The following is a 27,707-nucleotide window of genomic DNA, read 5'->3' on the forward strand; positions in this document are numbered from 1 at the left end:
ATCTTTCTTTCTCCAAAGGGAAATTGTGGGTTTCCCATAGGGAAATTGCAGGGTTTTTTGAAAAAGGGATTTTTTTGGGGCAAAATTCCCTCTTTTTGAATTTTTGTTTTGGGAATTTAAATGTTTTGGGGTTTAAATCCCAATTTCCCTTTTAAAAACATTCCCCAAAACCCCCCCCCCGGGATGTTTTCCCTTTTTGACCTAAACCCCCTCCCAAGTTTTTCCCAGTTTTTAAAATTTTTGGGGGGGTCCGGGGCCCTTTGGGCTTTGTGGTTCCTGAAAGGGTTTTCCCTAAAATTTTTTGGGGTTTTAAAAAAGGAAAATTGGGGGCCCCAAAAATTTTGGATAGGGTTTAAAAAAAATAGTTTTTCCATGAAAAGGAAAAAAAGGGATTTTGGGCCTCAAAGGGTTTAAAAATTAAATCAAAACCCCCCCAAAAAAACCCCCCTTTTTCCCAAATTGTTTTCTAAATTTTTTTAAAAATTTAAAAAACCCCCCCTTTCACCAAATTTCCCAAAAATTTTTTACTTTGAAAAATTTTTCCCTTCCTTTTTCCCTAAAAGGGGTTTACCCCTTTCGGGGTTCCAAACTTTTTTTAAAAAGGGAAAACTTGGGCCTTTGGTTTTTCGGTTTTTGGAAATAATTCTTGGTACGGGGAAAAATGGAAAGACAAATTTTTGGGGTTTTTAAACCTTGGGCCCGGGCCTTTCCCCAAATAACTTTTCCCTTACCCAAATTTTCCCCGGGGAAACCCTGGGGCCCGGGTTTTGGGCATGGGTCCCAAAAAAAGGGGGGCTCTTAAAAAAACCCAAATTTAAAATTTGGTTCCCCCTTCTAAAATTTGGGTCCCCTTTTTTTAAATTAAAAAATTGATTTATTTTAAGCAAAATTTTAAAATTTGGGAAAAAATTTGTTTTTTGGGCCTTTAAAATTTGGGAAAAGAGAAAAGAAACTTTTCCCGTAACTTTCACCTTTCTCCCTGGAAAGAAGATCTCCCGGTTTCTTAAACTAAAGGCCCTTTATAAATTAAAAATTTCGGTGGGGGGCCCCCTCCTAAAAGGGGAATCCTTCCCATTTTTTCAAAAGGGGTTCAAAGGGGGTTCCCACGGTTTTTCTTAAAATTTGTTTTTGGGGGCCCAAATTTTTCCCAACCCATTTTATTTCCAAATTGAAATTCCCTTTTTAAAAAATGGGTTCTTTTTTGGGGTTTATTCCTTTTTTCAACATGTTGGGGGTTTTTTTTTTCTTTTCTTAAGGCCCAAAGGAAAGTTTAAAAATTTTTTGGGTTTTTTCTTAAACCCTCAAAAGGGCCCAGGGTTTTTAAAATGGGTTTCCAGTTGGGGGTTTTCAGCCCTGGTTTTTTATAAGGGGAAAAAGGGTTGTGTTTTCCCCTTTTTAAAATTTAACAAAATAAAATAAAAAATAAAGGCAAAATTTTTTTTTTTTTGCAAATTTTTTTTTTTTTTAAAACCATTTCCCAGACTTTGTTTAATTTCCCTGTTTTCATCTTTCCCAATGGGGGTTTTCCCCTTTTTTCCCCGGGCTTTTTTGGGTTCCCTTTGAAGGGTTTCCCTTACTTTTTTAAGGGGAATTACACTTGGCTTAAAGGAAACCGGGTGGGATTTCCCCTTTTGAAAGGAAAACCCCACCCAAATGTTTTTAAAAATAAGGGACGGTTTGGGGCCACTTTTAACCCTTTCCCTCCTTTGGGAAGCAAAATTTAAATTTTTCCCATAAATTTAGTTTTTTGGTTTTGTTTCCCTTCCCATAATTAAACCATTTCTAAATGCAACTTTTTGACCAAAATTTTTCCCAATTCTTTTAAGCTTTATTTTTGGGGGACCCATTTTAAAAGTTTAACAAAATGGGTTTCGCAAAAACCCTCCCCGGGGAAAGAAAAATTGGGGAAAATTGTTTCCCCAAAGGCCCCAAATACGTTTAAATTTTCATTCCTACAAAAAAATTTAAAAAATTTTTCCCCCAAATAACTTTAAAATTTTTGTTTGGTTTTTACAAAAAACCCCAAAATTTAAAATAAAAATTTTAAATTTGAATTTTTTTTAAAATTTTTTTAAAAATTTTTGGCCCCCAAAATCAGTTTTTCCAAAATCCAAGTTTTCTAATGAAATTATTAAAAAGAAGTTTGTTTCAAAACCAAAATTTTATTTCTAAATTTCCCACTTTTGGGGTTCAAAAGGGAAAAACCCGGGGGGGTTTTTTGGGCCCAAGAAAAGGGCCAAAGTCCCCCAGGAACTAATTTTCCCTTTGGGGTTTTTTTTTTTCCTTTTTTCCCCCCCTTTTTTTCCCCCTTAAATTTTTTAGCCCCTTTTTTTACATAAGAAAAACTGGGGTTTGGGGCCCTTTTAACTTTTTCCCCCCCCCTTGAGGGGTTTCCCTGCATCCATTTGGGTTAAAAAAAATTTTTTTTTCAAAAATGGGGACCAAAGGGGCCCTTTAAAGGGGAATTTGGTTTGGTTTTGGATTAAAAAGATTTCCTTTGGAAAAATTTTCCCTTTTCATTTCGTTCAAAAAATTTTTTCCCTTTCCTTGGGAAAATGGGCCCATTGTAATTTACCCCTGCCCCAAAATTTAATAAATCCAGGGATGGGTCAACCCCCTTTGGGAAAAGGAAAAGGGGTTTGGGGGAAAAAGGGGGGGGTTAGTTTGGGAATTTAAAGGGAAGGGGTTTTTTTGGGGAAGAAAAAACGGGGGCCATTTTGGGGTAAAAAGTTTCCCCCTTTTATAAAAAAAATTTTAAAAATTTTGCCAAATTACCCTTTAAAAGGGATGTTTTCGGAAATCAAAATTTGTTTCTCCCCGCCCCTCCATGGGGTTTTGCCCAGGGAAATTTTTCTGCAAAAGGCTTTTAAAAAATTTGAATTTGTTTCCCCCGGGGGGCCCCTTGGAAAAAATTTTCTTAACTGGGTTTTTTATTTCCCGGAGGTTTTAACCCGCAAAGACATCTTTTCGCCCAAAAAGGGAAAACTAATGGGGCCCCCAAGGAGAAGCCTGGGTCTGGGCCCAAAGAAATCCCATTCCCGAGGGGGGCCCCTTTAAGATCAACCCTTTTGGCGGGTTTCGCCTCCAAAAAGGTTTTCCCCCTCAAATAGGGAAAGGGGAGTTTTTGGATTTTTCCGGGTTTGGTTTCCCTCCCAACCCAAATGGAAAGGGGTTTTCCACCGTTTCCAAACAGGGGGTTTCGGGAACCCTTTATAGTTTTTAAATATTTAAAGGGGAGGAAAAGATTGGAAGGAAGGGCCTGATCCCTTTTGGGAGAAGGTGGGGGAAACGGGAAAAAACCCGGGGAGGGTTGGGGGCCCCTTTGAAAGTCCCCCTGGTTTGAGCCCTTTTCCCCCCCCGGTTTTCTTTCCCGGGCCCAAAAATGGGGAAAGGCCCTTTCTGGGTAAAATGTTCCCAAAGGGATTTAAAATTTTCTTACAAATGGGCAAACCTTTGGAAAAACCCAGGCCCTTTAAAAGAAAGGGAAATTGGGTCAAATCAGGGGAAATAAATTTTTTCTTTTTTAAAAGGGGGGTTTTGGGGTAATGGAAATCTCCATTTTTGGGGCCGGAAAAATTTTTTCCTTAATGGGAAATGGGGGAGGGGGGAAAACCCTTTAAAAACCCATTGTTTTGAGGTTTTTCCTCTTAAATTCCCATTTTAAATAATGCCCCTTAAAGGGGAACCCCCAAAACTTTGGGGAAAAATTTTACCCAAAGGGAAAAAACCAAAGGGGTAATTTATCCCAGGGAAAAGGGGTTTGGGAAAAGCTTTTAAACCTCAAAGGAAATTAAAGGAGGGGAAATTTCTAAAACCCCGGGGAAGGGCCATTTTCAAAAGGGTTTTTTCACCCAAAGCATGTTGGGCCCGATTATTTCTTTGAAGGGGAATGGGCCCCCATTTTCCCCTTTGGGAAATTTTAAATGGGCCCCAAAAATTGCCTGTTTTTTTTAAAAAAAAACTTTTTAAAACATGGGGAAATTTTTGGGGTTTAATTTTAAAAATTTGGTTAATTTAAATTTTTTCCCTTCCCAAATTCATTAGGGAATTGGGAAAAAAAGGGGGGAAACAAAATTTCCCAGAAAACCCCTTTTTGGGGTTTGAAATTTTAATAAAGAAGGAAAAGGAGTAAAAAGAAAATTTATTCCCTTTAGTGAGTAGGTTGAAACCCGTCTCAGATTTGCTATCCTAAAACTAACCCCAAATGGGAAGATTGTTTTATAAGCCTGGTTCTTTTATTATTTCAAAATTTCCAAAAGGGAACCCCTTTTTTAAAAATTTTTCGAAAAAATAAAACACCCAAACCCCACTTTATTGTAATCCTTAAATTTTTCAAAAGCTGGCCCCTTTAAAAACCCCCATTAAAATTTTTGGGAAATTATTTGGGAATCCAAAAACCCCATTTTTATTTTTTCTTTAAATGGGCCTCCAGGGTTTGTCCAATTAAACAAAATGACATTTGCCAAAAATTAAATTCCAGGGTTTTCCTGAATTTAAAGAGGGTTTGTTTTTTCGAAAATTTTTCTTTCCCTTTTGTTTAAACTCTTGGAAACCCTTTTTTATTTAAAAATTTGGGTTTTTTTTAAATTTTTTTTTTAATTTTAAACTTTTTATCGAATTTTCCCAAAAAAAAATTTTTCCCTTTTCTTTTTTTAAATTTTTGTCCCCCCAATTCCCGGGGAAAATTAAAATTTTCAAACAAATTTTGGTTTTCAATTAGTTGGAACTAAGGGGTTGGGAATTTTCAAAAAAAATTTTTAAAAATTCAAAACTTTCCCTTTTTTTTTATTTTCTTTTTATTTTATTTTCCTGAAATCCCGGAAAATTATTTTAAAAAAAGTTTTTCAAAATTGCCTTAAAAAATTTTAAAGGGAAAAAATTTACAAAACTTTTTTTAAAAAAATTGGAAAAATTTTAAATTTTCTTAAGTTTTTTGGGATTTTAAAATTGTTTTTCCCCCAAAAAGAAAAAATTTTAAAAAGAAATTTAAAAAATTACCTTTTAAAATTTTAAAAATTTTTCTTTAAACCATTTTAAAAATCTTAAAAATTTTCCCCAAAAACCCTTGAAATTTTGGGAAAATGGAAATTTTTAAAAAACCCGGAAAAAAAAATTATTGCAAATTTTAATTTCATAAAATTAAAGCAAAATTAAAATTTTAAAAAAATTAGGGAAAAACGGGAAAGGGAAACAAAAGCCCAAAAGAAAAAAAAAAAATTTAAAATTTTAACCCCAATTTTAAAAACTCCCAATAAAAATTTAAAATAATAAAATTAAAGAAATTTTTAAAATTTAAATTTTAAAAGAATAAAATTTTGGAACAAAAAATTGGGAAAAAAAAATAAAAAAATTTTTAGGGAAAAGGTTTTAAATTTAAAAAAAAAATTTAAAAAATTTTAAAAAAACAAAAAAAACAAATTTTATTCAAAAAAAAAAAACCAAAAAGGAATTTTAATAAAGGAAGTTTGATTTTAAAAACCCTTCCCGATTTTTTCCCCCAAAATGCAAAAAGGGGAAAATTTCCCAAAATTTTGTTTTTAGAAATCAAATAAAGGGGAAAAAGAAAATGGGAAAAAAATTTTCAAAAAACAAAAATTTACTTTTTAAAAAAAAGAAAAAAAAATTTAAAAAAAGGGTTAATTTTTCATTTTGGGAAAACCCTTTAAAGGAAACAACTTTGGGTAAAATTAAACCCAAATTCCCAAAAAGGGGAAAAAAATTTGAAAAAGGGGGTTTTTTAAATTTTAAAAAAATTTAAAAAAAATTTAAAAAAAATTTAAAATTTCCCAAAAATTTCCAAAAGGAAAAAATTTAAACCCAAAAAATGAAAAAAAGGGGGGTTGAAAAAACCCTAACATTTTTTAAAAAAAGTGGGAAAAAAATAAAGGAAAAAAAGAAATATTTTCCCGGGAGGAATTTTAAAAATAAATTTTGGAAAAAAGAAAAAAAAAAAAATTGGGAAAAAAATTTTTGGAAAAAATTTGGTGAAAAAAACCCTTAAAAAAAGAAGTAAAAAAATTTAAAGGGGTTTTCATGGTAAAGAAATTTAAAATTTAAATTTAAAAGGTAAAAATTAAACCCCTTTTTTAAAAAATTTTTTCCCCTTTAAAAGAAAAGAAACTTTCTTGGAAAAGGAGAAAACCTTTTTCCTCCTAAAAAGGCTTTTTTAGGTAAAAGGAAATCCTTATTAAGAATTTTGGGGTTTCCCAATTTTAAATTAAAAAGGAAAAAGGATAGGGTGTTTTGGGGGTATTTGCATTAGGGAAAAAATTTACCCTTTAAAAATTAAAATTGGCTCCATTGGGGCCCCCCCTTTTTAATTAAAAAACCTTTTTCCTAGATATCTCTCCCACTTTTTATTAAATCTGTCTGAACCACAAAGGAAAAAAACAAGCAATAGTAGTAGAATAATTGTAACCTGTCTAGAAGGTGTATCTAATCTCGGGAAACCTGCAACATCAAACTGTTTACATTTCACTAAGAAATACAAATCATTGCCAAAAAGACTTTTCCCTCCCCATTCTACCCTTTCTGGGTGGCTCTTTACCTTTCTGACAATCTGCCTCTTCCAGTTTTTCCACTGCAACTATTCCATTCACTCATATATTGCTACTAAGGTGTCCAAATCGGAGAGAAGATGTCAATTGTTTTTGAGATGTTACAAGGGCTTGTATCAAAAGTGGACATAAATAGTAAGTGACCCCCTTCCTAGGCACAGGTTTGCCTAAAAGGGTCTGCTTGGACGCATCCTTTCCAACCTCCTGAATTCAAGAGTTCTTATACAAAGAAGGGGCAGAGGTCAGGATTGCCCCTTTACTAGAGCCATGGTGTTTACAGTAGCCAAAAAAAAGTATCACCATAATAAATGAAAACATTAGATCATATGTGTCTGTGTCTAGTCAGGGCTCCCAGTTATCCATCAATAGTGCCCCTAATAGAAATTAAAACAGAATAAAGGACAAACAAGATGCAAAAGAAGGGAAAAGGAAGAACATGACCTCAATTGTAGGAAGAGAAAGAGGAAGAAAAGTGTGAATTAGAGAAGAGGGAAAGGAGTGAATTTTTTTTTAAGAAGCAATTTTTTAAAAGGGTATGAATGGTGAGAATAAGGCACTGGATAATAAAGAGAGAGGCCTAAAAGTTTAACCAGACAGCCCAAACATTCTTTTCTAAAGGCAGAGGCCCATTATTCCACCTACGATATTTATCCCAATTTCTCTTTTTTTAACAGTACGTAATTTTCCCTCTGTCACTGAAGGCTTTTCCAGGTCGAAAGGGTAAAATAATTCCTGCAAAGCACATTATGGGTTGGGGCAAGGTCTGGAAATAGAGGCTCTCTTTAAGGTAGAGATCAAAACCATCAACTAATTGTTGACCATCCTCCTCAAGCGTTTTAAAAAAATGCCAAATCCACTAAGTTCAGGGGATGGATACCAAGAAAAGTAAAAAAATATGGTCTCTACCCTTAAGGAGCTCACATTCTTTTTCTTTTTTTTTCCAAAAAGTGAAATTTATTTGGAATTTTAGAATTCCTGATTGTATTACATCAAATCCTAGTCTAAATTACTTTATACATATTTAAAAAAATTCTACATCAAGGTTTAGAGATTCCTGACTGGTTGAAGATCCTGAAACATTTTTCAATGAAAAACATGGGTTCCAATGCTGATATGGCAAATGGGAAACTGGACTGATCCTTTCCTTAGGATTGTCGAAGAATATTAGAAATGAAATAAGGCTTTGAAAATGAAATTTTGGCTTTTAGAAGGCAGTACAGAGCAAAGACAACCCTTTGGTTCCCATATACTCAATACAAATAAATGTGAACAAAAATTAAAACCTGGCTGCAGAAAAAAATACATTAACTAGAAAAGGAGGCAGAGCTGCTAGTATGAGAAAAGACCCAGCTCAAGTGACAGTACAAATTTCTGAAGACTCCTCTCTGCCATTGAGTACCTAGAATAAATAAGCTTATTTCAAAAAACAATGTTGAAAACAATAACTGAAAAACAATATCAGGATTTCAGAAAGACCTGGAGAGACTTACATGAACTAAATAAAATGCGTAGTACCCAGAGAACATTTTACACAGCAACAAGACGGGAACCAACTCTATAATGTTCTTTTCAACAATGATATTCGGTCAATTCCAATACCCTGGGATGAAATGAACTATCCCCTAGAAAGAAAGGGGGAAAGGATAAAATATTTTCACCTTTATTTTTTATTTGTTTGTTTTTTTTTTTTTTTTCCCTTTTTTTTTAAACTTTTTGTTGTGCAGCATGATAAATATGGAAATATGTTTAGAATTGCATATGTTTAACTCATATTGGATTACTTGCTGTCTAGGAGAGGGGAGAAAGGAGGGAAGGGGAAGGGAAGGAGAAAAATCTAGAACACCACGTTTTCCAAGGGTGGATGCTGAAAATTATCTTTGCATGTATTTTGAAAACAAAGGTCTTAAAAATTTAAAAAAAAAAAAAAAGGAGGAAAAATAACCTTTTCCTAGGGATCCAAAAAAACTGTTTTTTAAAGTTGTCATTTTAAATCTTCTCTCCCCAAAATCTTTAATTAAAAGACCTTCCCTTAAAAAAAATTCCTGATAAAACTGGCTTTAGTCTCCTTGCTAAGTGATATGTTTTCAAAAAAAAAAAAAAAAGGTACCATCTCCTGGTTAACCAGTGATGGAGGTTTAAAAAATTTCTGATAAACTGGATTTATTGGTAATTGACCAGATGTCCAAAAAAGGTAGCATCTGTTGGTTAACCCACTGAATGGAGGGCCTTTGCCCAGAGGATATTTAAGGTTAATTCGGGGATTGAATCCTCCTGTACAGAGGCTTTTAAAGTAACTCTCCACAGTCCTTAGGTATTAAAAATTAGTTACCCTATTGGTGTAAGTGTCTTTCATACTTTCTCTTGTCACACCTCACGAGTTGGTAATATTCTTATTTTAAGAATGGGAAAATGGGAGAGGGTTAAATGACGGTGGACTTCACAAATATAGTCAACAATGAAGTCAGGTTAGGCAGTTTTTTAGTTCTTGGATCATCAAATAAAGCTACATAATACCATAAGTCAAAAGCATTTGTTCTTTATCTTAATCCCATTAAAACACAGAATTTGGGGGATGAAAAGGATAAGGTCAATTCTAATTTGGAATGACAACATGCAAATCACTATAAATACCTATAGCATAATTTGGAATCTACTATATTATGTCAACAAAAGTTTAACTGTAAAAGTGCATAAACTTTTGGTATATTCTGTATTTTTGAAGGAAAACCAGAATATACAATGAGGGCCACGCAGAGATGAGTGAAAAGAGTAGATAGTCAGGAAAGGGAGGAAGAAGGGAAGGGAAAGAAAAAAAAGAAAAGGGAAAAGAAGAAAAACTTTTAGGGCAGAGAGGGGGCAGGATGGGGATTGAAACTTCCAGAAAATGTCCTAAGACATTGTTAAAAATATGTAATTTGTTTTTTTCTTTCTTGTGCTTTTTTTCCCCTTTCGTTCTGATTTTTGTCCAACATGACAAATATGATAATATATTTAAAAGGATTGTACATATTTACCCTATATCAGGTTGCTTGCTGCTTAGGGAGATAAAGGGAGGAACAGAGAAAAATTTGGAAAATAAAGTCTTACAAAAAGAATTTTGAAAACTATCTATACATGTATTTGGAAAAAATAAAATACAGAGGAAAAAATATGTATGTAAGTAACATGTATACAAATGTATTTAAAATATACTAGGGTGAACTCCCTATTTCAAGGAGATTGGAGGTCAAATCCTTTTGTAAAGTAAAAGTTTCCTTCCTCCATTGGTCTAATTTTAAAAATTTTTATAGTTAATTTAAAAGTTGGGTTGGGGAGAGCTGTTGAGAGGGAAGGGACCTGAAAAAATAAAGAGCATGTGTGGCTCTTTATTCTGAGCCAAAAACTTCAATGTCAAAAAACATGAAAACTTGTGCACACTGAAAATTTTGAGATATTTTTTGGGTCTGAAATTTTCTTTATAAGTTTCTTCCGTTCAAAAACAAATTATCTAGGTTTAATGTTCTGCATGACCGAACACACACACACACACACACACACACACAAGAGGAAAAGTTTTTTTAATTCAATAAGCAATTTTTTTTTATATAGCTTTTTTTTTAAGATATGAATGGGTAATTTTCAGCAGCAGTTGCAAACCTTTGTTTTTTATCCCTCCTTCCCCCACAGCCTCCCCCAGATGGAGGTTAAATACATTTAAACATGTTAAAGTATAAAAAATAAATATGTACACATTTCCTAAGTTATTTTCCCAAAAATCAATTTTGAAAATTTACTTAGCCTGTGAAGGAAATCAAAAATGCAGGTGGACAAAAATAGAGGGATTGGAAATTCTATGTAGTGCTTCATAGTCATCTACCAGAATTCTTTCATTGGATGTAGCTGCTAAATTCATTATTGCTCGATTAGAACTGATTTGGTTCATCTCATTGTTGAAGATGGCCATGTCCATCAGAATTGATCATATATTATTTTGTTGAAATATAATGATGCCTGGTCCTTCATTTCACTCAGCATCAATTGGTCTCCCAGGCTTTCGAAATCATCCTGTTGGTCATTTTTCATAAGAAATTTAATATTCAATTCACAATTTATTCAGCCATTCTCCAATTGATGGACATCCCCAGTTTCCACTTTCAGGGTGGTTCCAGCCACTAAAAGGGGTGCCATAAACATTCTTTTGCACAACAGGTTCCCTTCCTTCTTTAAAATCTCTTTGGGAAAAGCCCAGGGTAACACTGCTGGATCAAAGGATTGCACAGTTTGATAACTTTTTTGAGCATAGTTCCAAATCCTCCTGGCTGGATTAGTCACAATTCCAAACAATGTATCAGTTCCCAGTTTTCCCATCCTCCAAATTTGCATTCCCCTGTCATTCCAAACGACAGGTGTAGTGGTATCTCAGAGTTGTCTTTTTACACGAGGAAAATGTAAAGTTTTGATTGGATAGCCCTGGCAAATAAATCAAAAGGATGGACATATTCTCCAAATTTATATATGACATTTATAGTATAAGGAAAAAGATTTTAATCTACAGCTATAAAATAATATATATAAAATGTCATTTTGAGGGGTGGGGAAGGGAAGGGGAGTCACTTCTCCAGATCCAGTTAGATCAGGTTGTGTTCACTGGCAGGCTTACAAAAACCACTAGGGTGTAAGTGCAAATAGGTCATCACATGTTTTTTCAGAAAAGATAAAGGATACTTCTTGTTATAAAGACCTTTAGCATAACTAATTACAGTTGGAGAAAGAAAACTGCACCTTCTTAATCAGTTAATTGGTGTTTGTTATAATAATAAAAAACAGTAATAATCAGTGATTAGATTAATTTATGTTAATCCCCTTAGTACAACCTAAATAGACTAAGATGGGGATGCCTTTTTAGGAACTATTAAAAATCCTGGGAATGGTTTTGTGCTTTTCAGGGTTGAGGTTTTTTTTTGTTGTTTTTTTTTTGTTTGTTTGTTTTGTTTTCGTTTTGGTAACAGGAAGGTGGGGAGGAAAAGGAGACATTGAAGGAGGCAACCCATTCTGTGTTCCATAGAATAAGAAAGAAAATAACATGAAATGTAGACCAAAAAGTTTTCTTTTAACCACCTTCTGCCTGGGTCAAGTGGGGAAAAACTCTCCCCCTTTGGATTTTCCCCTTCTTTCATTATTCCTAACATTCAGGGATAAATTTTGGGTATTTGTCTTGCCAACATTTTAGTTATCACCAAGAAAGACAATTCTCTTATTCTTCCCCTGGGACGAAAGGGAAACGTAATGGGAATTTCCCACCTTAGGAAGGAAAAATACAGACTAAGTTCATGTATCAAGAACCCAACCAGTACACGTTCTTTCTCTGTTGTTCCTGTGTGGCCATCACCTTCCCTTCCAATCCCCTGAACCTCCCTCTGCTTGTCCTTGGCCTAGATCTTAACATCTCAGCTAACTTTGTTATCATCTCCATGATCCTTCCTTCACCCACCCCATGGCCTGGCAAGAGAAGGGTCCTAGCCAACTGGATGCTGAATATTATGCACCTAAAGTAACATTCCTTCCCCTTTCCCCTTCTCTCCCTTTTGGCTCACCACCTCAGAAAATTCCCTTAAATCAAAAGCCGAGACAAATACTGGGGTCCCAAGGCCAGGTAATGACTTTGGGGAGGCTTTATCTCTTTGACATTAGACCTGTGGTTTCCTTTGGAATATTCTGCAGTAAAGTGAGGTTGGGAAGGTTGGGGACCCCGACTAAAAGAATTCAGGAGGTTGCAGGATATTCCTGACTCATTGAGGTAACCGGTGTCAGTGGGTTTTGGTTAAAGTGACTCATGAAAAAAGAAAAGAAAGACTTCTTCCAAGGGCTCTAAATGGGAGATATGATATAGGGAAGCAGTTCCATACCTTACTCACCCCCCACCCACCCCACCCCCGCGCCCTCTGGATCACATTGTATTTTCTATTTCTGCACTCCCACCACCCATCAAACAAGAACTCTCCTGCCCTGATTTTTACTCATTTCTTTCAGTGTTTTTTGTTGGGTTGACAAAAAGAACTGAACTATGTTCTTGGTGCAGCTGAAAAGAGTGGTTAGCCTTCAAGTCATAGGGCCTTAAACCCCATTTCTTATGGGCAAAATAGGAGGGAAACTAGGAAAAGGTTCCTTCTGGTTCTGACATTCTAGGCCAGTAATTGATAAGGAAAATAAGTTCAGAGGTATGAGGCACAGAGGGGAAAATGGAAGGCTGATTGTCCATGTTATTTGGTGAGTTTGAGTGGAAAAAAAGAGCCTTGGGCCTCAACGGGGCCTTCTCCATTTCCAAAGTACAAGCATCCTGCCTGGTTGCTCTGGGACATGGAATCTATAATCCTATTTGTTCAAGAATACATCAGATTCCTCTTTCTTTCTGGGGTGATGGGCAGTAAGGGTAACCTGGGAGGGCCCCAACCCCACAATGCATTAGACCACCCAACTCCACCCAAAGCAGTGGCAAGTCAATCAGTAACAGTCCCTCCTCCTCTGCACCCCAAACCCAGGGGGGGTTTTTAAACCCAACGAATTAAATTCTCCCTCTTGGGAAATTTTCCAAAAGAAACTTTAGAGTTTTTCTTCCCCATTCCAATTTTCCCCCCAATAATGGGGATTGTGTTTTTTGGAGGGTCTTTATTCTTTTCCCATCTGGGGTCCTTTGGCTTCAAACCCCAAACTTCCCCTTCCCCAACCCACTGGGATAAAAGCCCAAAGGTGGGATTCTGGGCCCAGTTCCAGGAAACCTTATTGGGAGGGTCCTTAAATTTTCAAACTTCCCCAACCCAACCTCCAGGGGTCTGGCTTTTGGGTTGGGGGCAAAATTTAATTCCTTGGTTTCAGGCTAAATTCTTTGGGATGGAAGGAAAAGGCCCTAGAAAAGTTTGGCAAATTTAACAACAAACTTTGCTCCAGGAAGATTTCCCAGGGAATTTAAAAGGTTTAAAATTAAATTTCAATTTTCTTGGGTTCCCCGTTTCCCCCATCCCAGGGCCCTTTGCTTTTCCCAAAGAAATGCAGTTTAAGTGGGGATGATGGTTCTTTTGACAAAATCTTTTAAAAACCAGGGTGTTTTGGATTCTCATTTCAAGGAAACCCTGGGTAAAGAAAGTGAGAGGAGAAACCTACCCTTGGTTTGGTTCATTTGTCTTTGCAACTGAATGTATGGGGGTGGTTGGGGGGGTGAAATAACCATTCCAAGTCTCAGACTTCCCATTTAGAATGGGTACCTCTTTTGGGATCGCGTTGTGGGGCCTCTGTGCCCTCTTGGAAGTGGCCCTGGCAAGTAAGTGTCCACAGATTTGGGAGGCAAATGTGGGGCACCCCTCTCCAGGTCCTGGGTTGTCTCTGCAGCTAATTGTTTCGTATTCGCAGGGTAAGTATAAAATCTATGCATTTGTGTATTTGCCTACACTTCTAGTTTAGACAATCCTGGAGAGTGGACCCACTCAAAATTTTGCATGGCAGTAAAAATACTCCCAAGTGCATCCATGTCTTCTTCCATATAGATTTTTCCAGTTAAGGCTGATCAGATTGCCTCTAATGGGCCAACAAACCCTATAATTCTGAATATTACAAATTATCGAATTTAAGGCTTTCTCCATAATTTTTTGAAAATCTTTAAAAATGTATTTGCAACTTTACCTCTTGTCACCATAATTACTAGCAAATTCTCTATTACAATGTACCACATTTGACTTTTCTAATTCTTCTTTTCCCAGCAATTTTTCTCTCATTCCACCAGAGCAATTTACTGTTGCTGTGGGTGTGCACTCTCAACTGTCTTTAATGCTAAACCTTGATGTATCAGCTGGCATGCATCAGATAGTGAATGTGTCAGATATTCTGATTCATGAGAATTACACCGGCACTGAACATGGAAATGACATTGCTTTAATGCATCTTGCTGAGCCTGTCAACTTCACAGAGTATGTGCAGCCCATTTGTTTGCCCCGAGCCAATCACAGTTTCCCTCATGGAGCTTCCTGCTGGGCCACAGGTTGGGGACATGTCCAAGAGAGAGGTGAGTCTCCAAGGGGTTAGAAAAATATCTGAATATTAATTTGGTCCTCTGATTTTTACTGTGTAAATTTGGTTCCCTTTCCACAGCTCTACCATATTAAACCATTCTAACTGCACACTGTATTTGAGAGACAGTCAAATAAACCAGTTCCTGTCAATTGCTGGTATTTGAAGCAGTGATTATAGGGAAGAACAGTGGATAATGACTTTGCTCTTACCCACAGTACCACAGTCGCTCCAGTCAGGCTTGATACTCCAGCAACTGGAAATGAAGATCATTGGACCCAAAGAATGTCAATGTCTCTTCAACTACAAAGGTCCCTTAAATGTAACTGTGAAATTGTTACCTACTATGCTATGTGCTGGCTACAAGGAAGGGAAAAGAGGTCCTTGCCAGGTAAAATGGGGACTTATCCTCTACTTCATCCAGCTGCCATTTATTCTGTTAATAGAAGTTACTAAAATCTTTGCTCCTACCCCAACTGGTATTGTTATCTATTGTGTCTCCTAGTGGCTTCCCAAATTTATATATATATACATACATATATTCCTATAATACTGAATATTCTTTTTTTCCTTTTTTAATCTTATTTTTTTATTATAGCTTTTTATTGACAAAACATATGCACAGATAATTTTTCAACACTGACCCTTGCAAAACCTTTTCCAACTTTTCCCCTCCTTCCCTTTCCCCCTCCCCTAGATGGCAGGTATTCCCATAGATCTTAAAAATATGTTAAGTATATGTTGAATACAATATATGTATACATATTTATACAGTTGTCTTGCTGCATAAGAAAAATGTATCCAAGCCATGTCTCCTGTGCATGCAATGACATGGCTGTCCTGTATCAGAGGAGGGGAAGGGTGGTGTAGAAAGTCAGGATTGGGAAGAAGGTGGAGTTACAAGTACCAGATATACTTAGTATTTTCAAATTGGCAAAAAAATATATTCCCTTTTGCATCCTTTCCCCCTCTGCCCCTCCCCAAATTATTTAAGCACATTCAGCTACTTCCCTAGTGGGAATTTCAAGTGTTGACCACATAAAGGCTACCCCTTATGCCTTTCCACTATAGATGTTCCCTCCTCCAGCATAGTTCATCCAGGCCAGGGGTGTGGAGTCTGAGCACTTGACCGTTATCTACTTTTCACAGGGAGACACTGGAGGCCCACTTGTCTGTGAGGAACAAGGCCAGTGGTTCCTGGCTGGAGTCGCCAGTTTTGGCCAAGGTTGTGCAAGGAGGAACCGGCCAGAGGTTTTTGCAAATGTGGTGACTTTTGAAAACTGGATCAGGGAACGAGTGGAAGGCGCAGCTTTCCCTGAGCAACCTGAGCCTATCCCAACGCCTTTGGTGGAAGACTCTGACAATTGTACTATTGCCTTGCCAGGTAAATGAGATGGGAGTAGGCTGATTTCTGGGGTGGACAATGGGAATTCGGCCACTCTAAATGCTAACTTTCTTGACCAGAATGTGGCATTGCTCCCAGACCTGGTGACTGGCCCTGGAAAGCTGTAATAATTACTCCAGCAACTGCACCCTGCCATGGGGTGTTGGTAGCAGAGAAATGGGTTCTTGCACCAGCCAGCTGCTTTCTGGGGTAAGTAATAATTGCTGTGGAATTGTCTTCCAGAAGGGAGAATGGGGGCGGAAGAGGTTACAGGTCATGAATAACTGTTCATTAACAGTTGATTCTTACTATATTTCCTCTGGTTAAGTAACTTTCTCCCCAACCTACAGCCTAAAAGACATCAGTAGTTGGCATGTGATGCTTCCACCCAAGGCACAAAGGATACCTATCCTCAGCATACAGTTAAATGTCAACTTCACAAGGGATTATGAGTATGACCTGGCCCTCTTGGAGCTAGCAGTCCCAGTGTCTTTTACTGAAGATACAAGGGCCGTGTGTCTACCCCATCTGTATCACTACTTTTTGCCCAGTAGCCAGTGCCGTCTGATCCAATGGGGCCAGGGAGGTGAGTCTACAATTCCCCTCTGCACATCCAGCTGCAAAAGCTAGGAAGCACGGCAAGTCCTGCGGCTTTCCACTTTGTTTCCCCAGAGCCAGCCCTGGCTTCCCCGTCCCTGTTGGAAGCTAAAATGGCATCTAACTGGTGGTGTTATTGTGTCCGTGGCTCGGAGCTAGAGGTGGTCGCCAACCCCTTGGACAATCCTAGCATCCTGTGTGCTGAATACCATGAAGAGGAGAAAAAGAGCTGTTGGGTAATGAAGGGTTCTGATAACCTGCTTAGGGGAGCAGCGGGGCCTGACTGGGGCATCTGGGGCCCCATCCATATTAATAATAATCCTTCTCATTTCTCAGATGGGAAGCCGCTGGGGCCTCTTATGTGAAGAATCGGGATCCTGGTTTCTGGCAGGTCTTTCAAAGCCTCCAGCAGATTGTCTTCGGCCTCGGGTCTTCTCCCCTCTACAACTTCAAAGCCTCTGGATTAGGCAGGCAGCTCTTACCTCCTACATGGAGGATCAGCTCAACTGGGACTTTCCAGTTGTGAGATCTCTATCATCCTGTCCCTCCAAAACCAAATTTGGAGGTGAGGAGAATCATGTTTTCATGTCCAGCTCTTTGGGCAGGGAGGCAACAGGGAGGTTTGGGTTCAGGGATGCATTTGAGTAGGATTTCAAATGTTCATTGGAGAGTTTGAGGGTTGTCACCGGGAAGGAAGGGACTGTGGGGCCATAGGAAGGAGTAATGGATGCCTGTGCATCTTCCTTTTGAAGCTTGTGGTATTCAGTCAGACAAAGACGGTAACCCATGGCCCTGGGTGGCAGAGGTGCACGGTGCCAGGGATGAAGTTTGCATGGCCACTCTAGTGAGCCCTGGTTGGGTCCTAACAGACACTCATTGTGTGCCCAGGTAGGTTTCTTTTCGAGGTGGCGGTGAGGGAAGTGGAGAGTAGCCCATTTCTCTATATAATTTGAACAAATAAAACTGTCCTCTTCAACAGGCATGGCTCCATTGCGTCCCGTCTACAGGTTAAACTGGGTACAAAACGCTTTGGTACCCCAGGCCAGGTGTCAAGGCCGGTCAGCAGCATTCATTACAGCAAGGGATCAACCCTAGTCCTACTGCAACTAGAGACTAGGGTAGAAAAGTCAGCTTCTGCTCTGCCAATCTGTCTCAATTCTAGGCCAGTTCCAAACGATGTGCCCTGTTGGGTGCTAAGCTGGGAAGATACTGAAAACCGAGGTGAGCAAAGGGATCCTAGGGCTCTAAAATAGGAATTTTTTTCAGTCTACGTCCTCTAAAAATGAGTAGATTGTAATGGAGGGATGGGGCTGGGGGATGGATGCCTTCATGCAAGACATTGTTTCTGATGGGTCTCCATTCTATTCCCAAGTCCCTATGGAGGCAAGGGTTTCCATCGTGTCCCCAATCGAATGCCCCTGCCTCAAAGAGCCCACCCTACCTCCAGGAACCTTCTGTGTATCTTATGGCAGGAAAAGACTACACAAATATGAGGTATGAGTGGCCTGGAATAGTCAAGTGATGAGGGAAGGGGAACTGGGATTGGGAAGCTGTGATGAAGGGACATCAGGGGGTGGGGGTATGGGTGGGGATGTAAACCCCCTTGTCAACTAGCCTATCCTCCTCCAACCTCCAGAAGTCCTGGAAGCTAACCTTATTCATTCATGCAGGCTGACTTGGGCACATCTCTCATATGCCAACGAGCACCTGACTCCTGGGTCCTGATAGGCATTTCAATAAGGGGAAGCCAAGAACTGTATGCCCCAGTGGAGACCCAACAGTCTTGGATCTCTCAGACTGTATGGGATGCACCCTTTGTATAATTCAGCCAGTGACTCCAGACCTTGAACTGATCCAGAAGCAGAGACTGAACTGTTCTACTACACAGGATGAGAGGATGAAATGTCCCTCTTTCTCTATAAATCAGTCTCAAATGGCTATTCTTGGGGTGGAATGAATATGTTCAATAAACACAGTGCTAACATTACCAGGAGCTTCATGCCTGATGCCTGTGGGGAGATTTGGGGAAATTGGGCTCAGGGGAAGAGGAAAACCCAATCATGAGGGCCAACAACCCACTGATTTTAGATGAGAGGTCTTGCTTAAATTTTACATAAAGCATGGTCCTAGCTTAAAGGAGCAATCACAAACTTGAGGGGAAAGCCTAAATGTGCAGTCCAGTGGAGATGAGCCTAAGGCTCATTTATTCTGAGGCCCTAGGGGTGTTGGCTACAGAGCTGCTCAACCCTCAACCTCAACACACTACAAGTGCCACAAGTCCTAGACCTAGGAGAGAAATTTGTAGCTGATAACGTGGCAGCTGCCATTCATTCTAGCCATTCATTCAACCAGGTTGATTTGCCATCAAATGATCAGAGTAGGTCTAGCTCTACCCTTGAACAAAATTAGCTACTTCTGATGACCCTAGGAGGGGGAATTGCACCTCTACCCCATCTTCTTAGTTAAGAGATATCCCATCTGAAATAAGTACCTGCCAAACACCAAGTCTGCCTGTTCTTTTCTTTTTAATTATAACTTATTAATTATAACTTTTTATTGGCAGAATGCTTTCCTGGGTAATTTTTTACAACATTATCCCTTGCACTCACCTCTTTTCTGACTTTGCCTCTCCCTCCACTCCTTCCCCGAAATGGCAAGCAATCCTATGTTAAATATGTCACAATATATCTGAGATACAATATATGTGTGCAGAACTGAACACTGCTCTTGTTGCACAGGAAAAATTGGATTCAGAAGGAAAAAAAATAACCTGGGAAGAATAAAAAAAATGCAAACAGTTTGTATTCCTTTCCCAGTGTTCTTTCTTTGGATGTAGCTGCTTCTGTCCATCATTGATCATTTGGAACTCAATTTGATAATCTCTGTTGAAAAATTCACTTCCATCAGAATACATCCTTGTACAGTATAGTGTACAAGTATATAATGATCTCCTGGTTCTGCTCATTTTACTTTGCACCTGTTTATATAAGTCCAAGCCTTTCTGTATTCATCTTAATGATCATTTTTTACAGAACAATAATATTCCATAACATTCATATGCCATATCTTATTCAGCCATTCTCCAATTGATGGGCATCCATTCATTTTGCAGTTTCTGGCCACTACATACAGGCCCCTTTCCCTTATTCAGTATTTCTTTGGGATATAAACTGCTGGATCAAAAGCTATGCACAGTTTGATAACTTTTTGAGCATAGTTCCAAATTGCTCTCCAGAATGGTTGGATCCGTTCACAATTGCACCAATAATGCATCAGTGTCCCAGTTATCCCACATCCCCTCCAACATTCCATTGTCTTTTCCTGTCATCTTAGCCAATCTGACAGGTGTGTAGTGGTTTCTCAGAGTTGCCTTAATTTTCATTTCTCTGATCAATACTATACTCTTGGAAAACTTAATTTTATGGAGGGGTATAATGCTGTTCAGCTATTTTTAGTTAGTCTGCCTTGATCCCATTTGAAACCTTCCAGGCAGAGACAGGGGAAAAGGTTGATCATTTCTTTTTCATCATTTTACAGGTGGAAGCTGAAGCAAACGGGATGGGTCACTTGCCTAAGTCATGTACCAAACCTCCGGCCAGGTTTGAAAAGTGTCTTCCAACCACCCCGCCATCCCTGCCCACAATGCCTACAGGTAGGAAAGGTCTTGAAAACTATCATCCTTTTTAAAGTTCAAAACACTTTCTCACCATTTTTTAAAATACAATATTCTCAGTTTTGTATGGCCTGAATCAGAATACTTTGAAAAATTACCAGTGTCCCAAAAACCAAGGAAAAGATGAATGAAAGTTTAAAAAAAATGGTCTAACATGGTTTTTGTAAAATACCTAACAAATTTAAAACATGTCAAAAAGAAAATATGGCATAATATATTAAGTTTCTTAAAGAATTACAAATGTGAATTCAAAAATTAGAATTTAAAACATGAGGCCGAAAAAACAGCAGAAATTGATAAAATGACAATATTAAATAAAGTTACCATTGACATTATTAAACTACCCACCCTTTTCCCCAATGATACCCTATTAATTTTCCCAAAATAGCAAATAAAGAGAAAGGATCCATACATGAAGAAAAATCTTTGTAGAACTCTTTTGGAGACACTGCAAGGAAATTGGGAGGTTCCAATTGGAACATTTGAACAAAAAGGTAGAAATATCATTTTAATCCCACTAAATGAAAGACTTTCAAGAAACCGAAACTTATATGAACATTAAAAATTCCTGCAGTGAGAAGAAAACAGAACAATTTATCTTATATTTATCTTATCACTTTGGAAAAAACCTGATAAATGGAATTTTCAATCATTTCCAGAGGCCTGATGAAGAATGTTTCCACCCCTTCAGATTCTCACTCAAGATGCAGAAAGGGACATACATTTTGGACGGTCAATTTGGGGTTAATAGTTGAAATATAAAGAAACTTTCAGGGTCACAGTAAACCTGGACAAATGAGAGGAATAAAATATTTCAAAACAAACAAAACAATTTACCTTCCTAAAAAGGAAAAACAAACCTTTAATGGACTTGGTGGCTCAATGGATGAGAGCCCAGTTTGGGTTTTGGAGGACTTCCTGAGTTGAAATCCAGACTGACACTATGTGGGACCCTGGACAAAATTCCCTTTTTTTTAGACCCTGCCATCTAGGGGGGGTGGAAGGAAGGAAGGAGAAGTTGGAACAAAGGGTTTTGGGTCAATGTTTAAAACATACATATGTTTTGAAATAAAAACTATAATAAAAAATTTAAAAAAGAAACCCTGTTTCCTCATTTGAAAATTGATCTAAAGGAAATAGCAGAACTATTCCAGTATCCCTGTCAAGAAACCCAAATGATAGTAAAATCAGATACAACTGAACAAAGGATTCTTTCTAAACATTTTGTGAAATTTGATCAGAGCTAGTAGGAACTTTGAAATAAAACACAGTCCAAAGAAATCTAAACAATAAATTTATTTGAACAACAAGAGGGTTGATTTTTGTGCTAACATTCTAATGAGAAGAGACAAGTGTTCTTTCAGAATCTATCTTTAAAAAGGCATTAAGTTAAAGCAAAAAAACCATTCTCTTCTAAAAAGGACAAAAAAAACAAAAATGGTAAAAGGAAGAATACACTAATATAGAAGGAAGAAAAGGGATGGAACCCTTTTTATAATTGGGTGCATGGTAAAGAAGATAAAAATGTTGGAATGGTGATGTATGGCATCAAAAACCTCTTTTATCTTAATGGGACAAGGAGGATTGAACATTTTGAAGCACCCTTTACAAAGAATTAGCTCACCCTCCCTGCTCCACCTGAGAAGGCATGACTGAGCCAGATCTCCTTAGAAACAAATTGTTTGCCATTCTCTCACTGGGATTCTCTGGCCTCAAATCCACATCGATAAACTGGGTTTCTTATCATCTTGGGGCGAGTTCCAAATCAATTTCCCTATGGTGTAATCCTTTTTCCGCCTATCTCACTAAAAAAATAAAGAGGGTTTTAGTGGTTTTTGATGGGAAAAGAATTGAAAATGGGTGCCAAAATTGGGGAGGTGGAAAAGGGTTTATGTTTTAAAAATGAAAAGTTTAAAATGCGGGGTTTAATGCCTGGAAAAAATTAATCCAGAAAACAAACAAATCAGGAAAAATGTAAAATCACAAAAGATTGTCTAAATCAATAGAAAACGGGTTTTCCCATATTTTAATAAGAATTTCAATAAACTTTTGATGGAAAAAACCTTTTCAGTAAAATTTTGCTTTTAAAATAAGTTTATTTTTTTGTTCTTTTTTTTATTTGATTATTTCTCCCGTTTTCCCTTTTATTTGAAATTTTCTAAGATTATTCATATGGAAAAAATAAAAAATAATTAATGAAATAAAAAAAAAAATATTTTAATTTAATTAGGGAAAATTAAAAAAGAAAAATAAGGTTAAAATAATTTGAAAATTCAGCCCTGAATTTGGGTAAAGGAAAACGGGATAATAGGAAACCAGTTTTTGTTTTTTGATTAGGTGTGAAAATTTTTTTTGTTTCTTTGGGGTTTTATTTTTTTTTTTTTTGTTTTGTTTTAAAATTTGCATTTTTTTGTTGTTTGATACCTTTTGAGAATTTTTTTTATTTTTAATTTGATTTTTTCAAAAATTTTTTATTTTTTATTTTTTTCTTTCAAAATTTACTTGCAATTTGTTCCATATTCCCCTTTATTTCCCCAGAAAAACAGTTTTCTTTAAAAATATGTTCCTAAAATAAAAGGGCAAAAAAACAGTTTTTTTTTCCCAGTTTTGGGTTAACCGGGCAAAAATGAAACATTTAATTTATTTTAGTTTCTTCTTTGTTAAATCTTTTTCCACATTGTAATTTAAATGGGGTTAATCTTTTTGTCCAAAAATCCCCAAACAATTTAAAGTCCTTGGTTCAGAATATTAAAATGACAAATTTAACAAATTTATTTGGAAAAATGAGATCCCAAAGAAAATATTTTAAATCAAAAAATCAAAACATATAAGAAAAAAGGCGGAAAACAAAGGGTTAATGAAAAAAATAAATGAAGGTGGTAGCCATTGATTAAAAACAATTATAAACATACCAAAACTATTTGGTTTGGTAAAAAAGATTTATTGAATAGGTTAATTAAAGACAAAAATCAACTTAGCAATTAGGTTTTGCAAACCCCAAAACCTTAACTTTGGGTAAGAATTCAATTTGCCAAAATTGGGGATAAGGAAACAATTATAAAAATTAGGGACCCAATTAAATTATACCAGATGAAAAATGGGCCGATTTGGCAAAAGAACGAATTATAAAAAATTGAAAATATTTTCCCCAGATTTGGGAGGAGGAAAAATGGGGAAAAATAATAAGGTCTTAGATCACAAAATGAAAAATTTTCATTTATAGAAACAAATTAAAAACAAAAGTAAAAAACAATTTCTTGATAAAGACATTTTATATGAAATTGACTTAATTTATAAATCGCCATTTTATTGGCAAAGGAAGAATGAAATTTCTGTGTGAAATCTAACATTTCCACCAATAAATTTCTTTAAACACATTGTCAGGAAATCAAATTAAGAAATTAAAAACCAAACCCCAATTGGCTAAATGACGGGAAAAATAATGTGAAATTTGGGGAAATGAGGAAAATGGGCACTGAAAGTTGGTATTAATAAATAAATTTTGGGAAAAATGAAAATGAAATGGGTTTGAAATTTGGGAATGGGGGTAAAGGGTATTAAATGTTTTAAAGGATATTTTGTTTAGAAAAAGGATTTTAAATTAAAAGGTTTGAAATTTTTAAAATGTTTAAAATAGCAAAAAAAAGGGAATAAATTAAATATACTTAAAAAATAAAAAGGCCCCTTATGGATGTTTCTAGGGTGGATTTTCTTGTACTAAAAAGAACCTTAATAAATAAACAAATTTAATAAGTATGAGTCCTTTTTAAAAAAAAAATAAAAATACAAAAAGAAGATATGGATCTTAAATAAATAGGAGTCTGGAAGATTGTTGAAAAGCCTCAAACCAGGGACCTAATTCCCTTTCCCCGTTTTATTTCCTATGGTCGGAACTGGGAAATGGCAAAACCCCTTTCCTCCAAGAAAAAAAGGAAGAAATCAAAAAAATAAGAACAAAAAAAATAAGGAGTAAAAAGTGGGAAAACAATCCTTGACTGCTGAAAAAGGCGGACATGGAAGGTTAAGAAGTTGAAGCGAAACCGAGTTCAAATTTGGCCTAGAATAAACCTTTAATTTGACCCCGTTTAAAATTTCTCCAGGAAAAAAAAAAAGTAAAAAAATCCGAGGTCTTTCCCCTCAGAGATTAAAAGAATCCCAGGGATAATTATAAAATGAAACGGCTTAAATCTAAAGGAAAAGTTTGAAAAAAGTGCGAAAAATTAAGTTCTGAGGAAATTGGTAATTTTGGTACCGAGCCAAAATAAATAAAATCAAGGGACCCAAAGATTTTTGAAATAACCCAAAATCTAAATTTTCCCCATTTTTTCATAATTTTAAAAACTATTAATTAAGCTTTCTTTAAGGAAAATATTATATATCTAAATCTAATTCTAATTTTTTTTTTTAAAATTTGCCCTTCCTTTTTTTTTTTTTAATTTTATTTAAAAGGGATTTGAAAAGGGAAATTCAGGAAAAAACATTTTGGGAAAAAAAAAAAATAAATTTAAAAAGAATAATTTCATTTTGATTTAAAATTTTGTTTTTTAACCCAAAATCTAAAATATCAAATTTTCTTTTTATTTAAAAACAAGAAATTAACATATTTAAAAAAAAATTTAAATTCATTTTTACAAAAAATATTTTCTTGATTCATCTTGTTTTTCTTTTAACTTTTGGAGTTTTCCCTTTCTTTTTCTTTTTTTTTTTTAAAAATAAGTTTTTAACCTTGGAAAAAAATAGGAAAAAAAATAAGGGGGAAAACCAATCAAAAAATGCATAGCATTTGATTTTTTTCTCTCTTAAGGTTCAAAGGCTTTTCTACCGACATTCAATTGTCTCTCTTGGGTGTTTTTTTTAATGAAAATCTGTTAACCCATTTTCTAAAAATTTAAAATTCTTTACCTACCACACAAAATTCCTTTTGGTTCTACCCAATTTTTTGTTAAAGGAACTTGGTGTTAAAATTTTTTGGAAACTTTTATAAGGGGAAACTAAAGGATAAAGCCAAATTGGGAAAGGTTAATTTTGGGAATTATTTTAAAATGTTTTAATTTCCCCTTACCAAGAGCGGGGGCCCTTTTTTTTTTTTTTTTTAAATAAATCTTTTTTGGCTGAAAGCTTTTCTTTTAAAGTTATTTTCCCACCCCCCACATGAAAATTTTTGTAAAATAAATATTTTTAAAAAATTGGGTATATAAAAAATAAACCTAAAACCACATTTTAAAAATCGGCCCATATGGCAGGAAACAACTGAAATCCATAATTGGAAGGTTAAATAAGTTATTAAATGTTAGGAAATTTTGTTGAAAAAACCCAGAGGATAGAAAAGAAAGGGCCTGGAACCTTTTTTTTTTTTTTATTTAATATTTTATTTAAGGAAACAAGGGTAACTTTAAAGATTAAAATCCCAAACCTTTTTAATTTTTTATTTACCCCCCATTATATCTTTTAATAAAACAAAATAAAAAAAAAAAAAAAGAAATTAAATAAAGGCTTTCCTTAAAATAATAAGATCATTTCCAAGAAATCAATTTAGAGCAAATCAACCATTCCAATAAGATCTGGGTAACAATTGATATAAATTTTTTAATAGGAAAAAATTATAAGAAAAATTTAAAAAATTAAAAATAAGAATAAATAGGAACCAAAACATTTTTGCCGAAATAAAAATCTTAGGAACCCCAGAAATTTCAAAAAATTAAAAAAATCAAATTTAAAGTTGCTGGTTAAAAATAAAATAAGCACAAATTCAATTTTAAAAAATCCAAATAGAAAGTTAAGGGAAATTATTTAAAGTCAGATAAATAAAAATTTAGAACCACTGCCAAAAAATCAAAACTTTGGGAAAAAAAAACTTTTAAAAATTGGATTAACCAAAAAAAATTCTTATAAGGGGCAAAAAATAAAGTAAATATTACCTAAACAATTAATTTAGTTTAAATAGACCCAAAAATATTTTAAACCCTTGAAAAAAAAAAAGTTTATGGAAAACAAATAGAATTTAAGAAAAAATGAAAAAAACAAATGAGGTTTAAACAAAACAATCAAAAAATTAAGAGAGAACCAAAACTTTTGGTAAAGGCTGAAAGTTATTTAAAATAATAGATTATTAAATAAAAATCAACAAATCCCATTTGAAAAAAAGGCCCAAAGGATGAACAAATTTTTAAAATTGGGGTTGAAACTATTTTGGCAGAAAAGGATTGTCCAATTTAAGGGAAAACAAGATAATCAAAATATTCAACCCAGGCAAGGAAAATTTATTGAGGCTGGAATTTACCTTTAGCCTGTGGGGGTTTTGAAAACAAACAACATTTGGAAAAAATGAAAAATTTCATTATCCAAACTGGGAAAATTTGCAAAAAACAAAAAATCAAAAGATTTAAAAGGGAAGAAAAACTGGGAAATTTTTGGGCAAATTTGTAAAGGCCTATTTAAAAATGGAATTCTCAAAAAAATAAATTTAATTGAAAAATGGAAAGGTTGAAAAATTTCCCGGAAAAATTAAATTTAGGAAAAAAAGATGCTCCAAGTAAATTAAAAAGAAATAAATTAAACAATCTAAGATAATACATTTGATTGGTAAGATCCCGGGAAAAATAAATATTTTAGGGAGGGAAAACTGGGAAACATTTAAATTTGGGGGTTGTAAAAACCCCAAATTTTAAATTTTGGAACATGTAAAATTTCAAACTTGGGACCCTATCAAGTTTATCTTTGGGATTATTCCCAAAGAATTTGAAAAAAATGTATTTGGAATTTTGTCACCCTTTTGGGTGGGGAAAGGGAAAGAAAAGGAGTTCCCATTGGAATCTGAAAAAATTGGGTATATATTGGAAATTAGCTTGAAATTTAAAAAATTTAAACCCCCAAAACTTCCCAACTGTCTATAAATGGCAACAAATCTTTTATCTTAAAACTCTGGAACAGCGATGGATGGCCTTCACTGGATCAACCAAATTTTCAATGGGCAGTAATAACTAATACTACCCAGAAAAGAACTCTGGGGTGATCCATTACATTGAATTTAATTATTTTTAAAACATTTTATTTCACAAAAATTTGTAAATAATTAAAAGGTTTTTAAGCAAAATAAAATTTTTTCAGTTCTTATTTATTAATTAAAAAAAAAAAAAAAAAACCTCCAAATAAAGGGGGTGGGGGAAAGATAAAAAGGAAAAATTTGGAATTGTTAACCAAAAACCCATTTAAACCTGAAAAAAAAAAAATTAAAAAAAAAAAAATTAGAAATCCCTATTAGGTTTAAAAATTCCAAGAAATTGTTTTGTTATTTAAAAAAGCTTGTGTAAAATTCAAAAGATGGGAGAAATTTTGAACCCGGGATAACAGGGTATATTAAATTTTTATTTAATAAATAGAATTGGTTTAACTTTTGGTGGTTTCTTTCGTAATTAAATTATTTTTTTATTTTAAAAATTGAAATTAAATTTTAAATTTA

At 35.2% G+C, this 27,707-nt stretch overlaps 1 protein-coding gene across 1 annotated transcript; it reads left to right on the forward strand.

Annotated features, from left to right (window-relative positions):
* Positions 1-14,205: 14,205 nt before the first annotated feature.
* LOC105749764 (polyserase-2) lies at positions 14,206-18,555 on the forward strand. Its single transcript, XM_031939725.1, has 11 exons — positions 14,206-14,589; positions 14,813-14,985; positions 15,744-15,978; positions 16,059-16,188; positions 16,329-16,564; positions 16,651-16,811; positions 16,912-17,140; positions 17,328-17,463; positions 17,555-17,796; positions 17,948-18,069; positions 18,246-18,555. The coding sequence occupies exons 1-11, from the start codon at positions 14,355-14,357 to the stop codon at positions 18,396-18,398; spliced, it is 2,052 nt and encodes a 683-aa protein (XP_031795585.1). The 5' UTR covers positions 14,206-14,354; the 3' UTR covers positions 18,399-18,555.
* The last annotated feature ends 9,152 nt before the right edge of the window (positions 18,556-27,707 follow it).

Source organism: Sarcophilus harrisii, chromosome 1 (assembly GCF_902635505.1).
Source record: "Sarcophilus harrisii chromosome 1, mSarHar1.11, whole genome shotgun sequence".
NCBI lineage: Eukaryota > Metazoa > Chordata > Mammalia > Dasyuromorphia > Dasyuridae > Sarcophilus > Sarcophilus harrisii.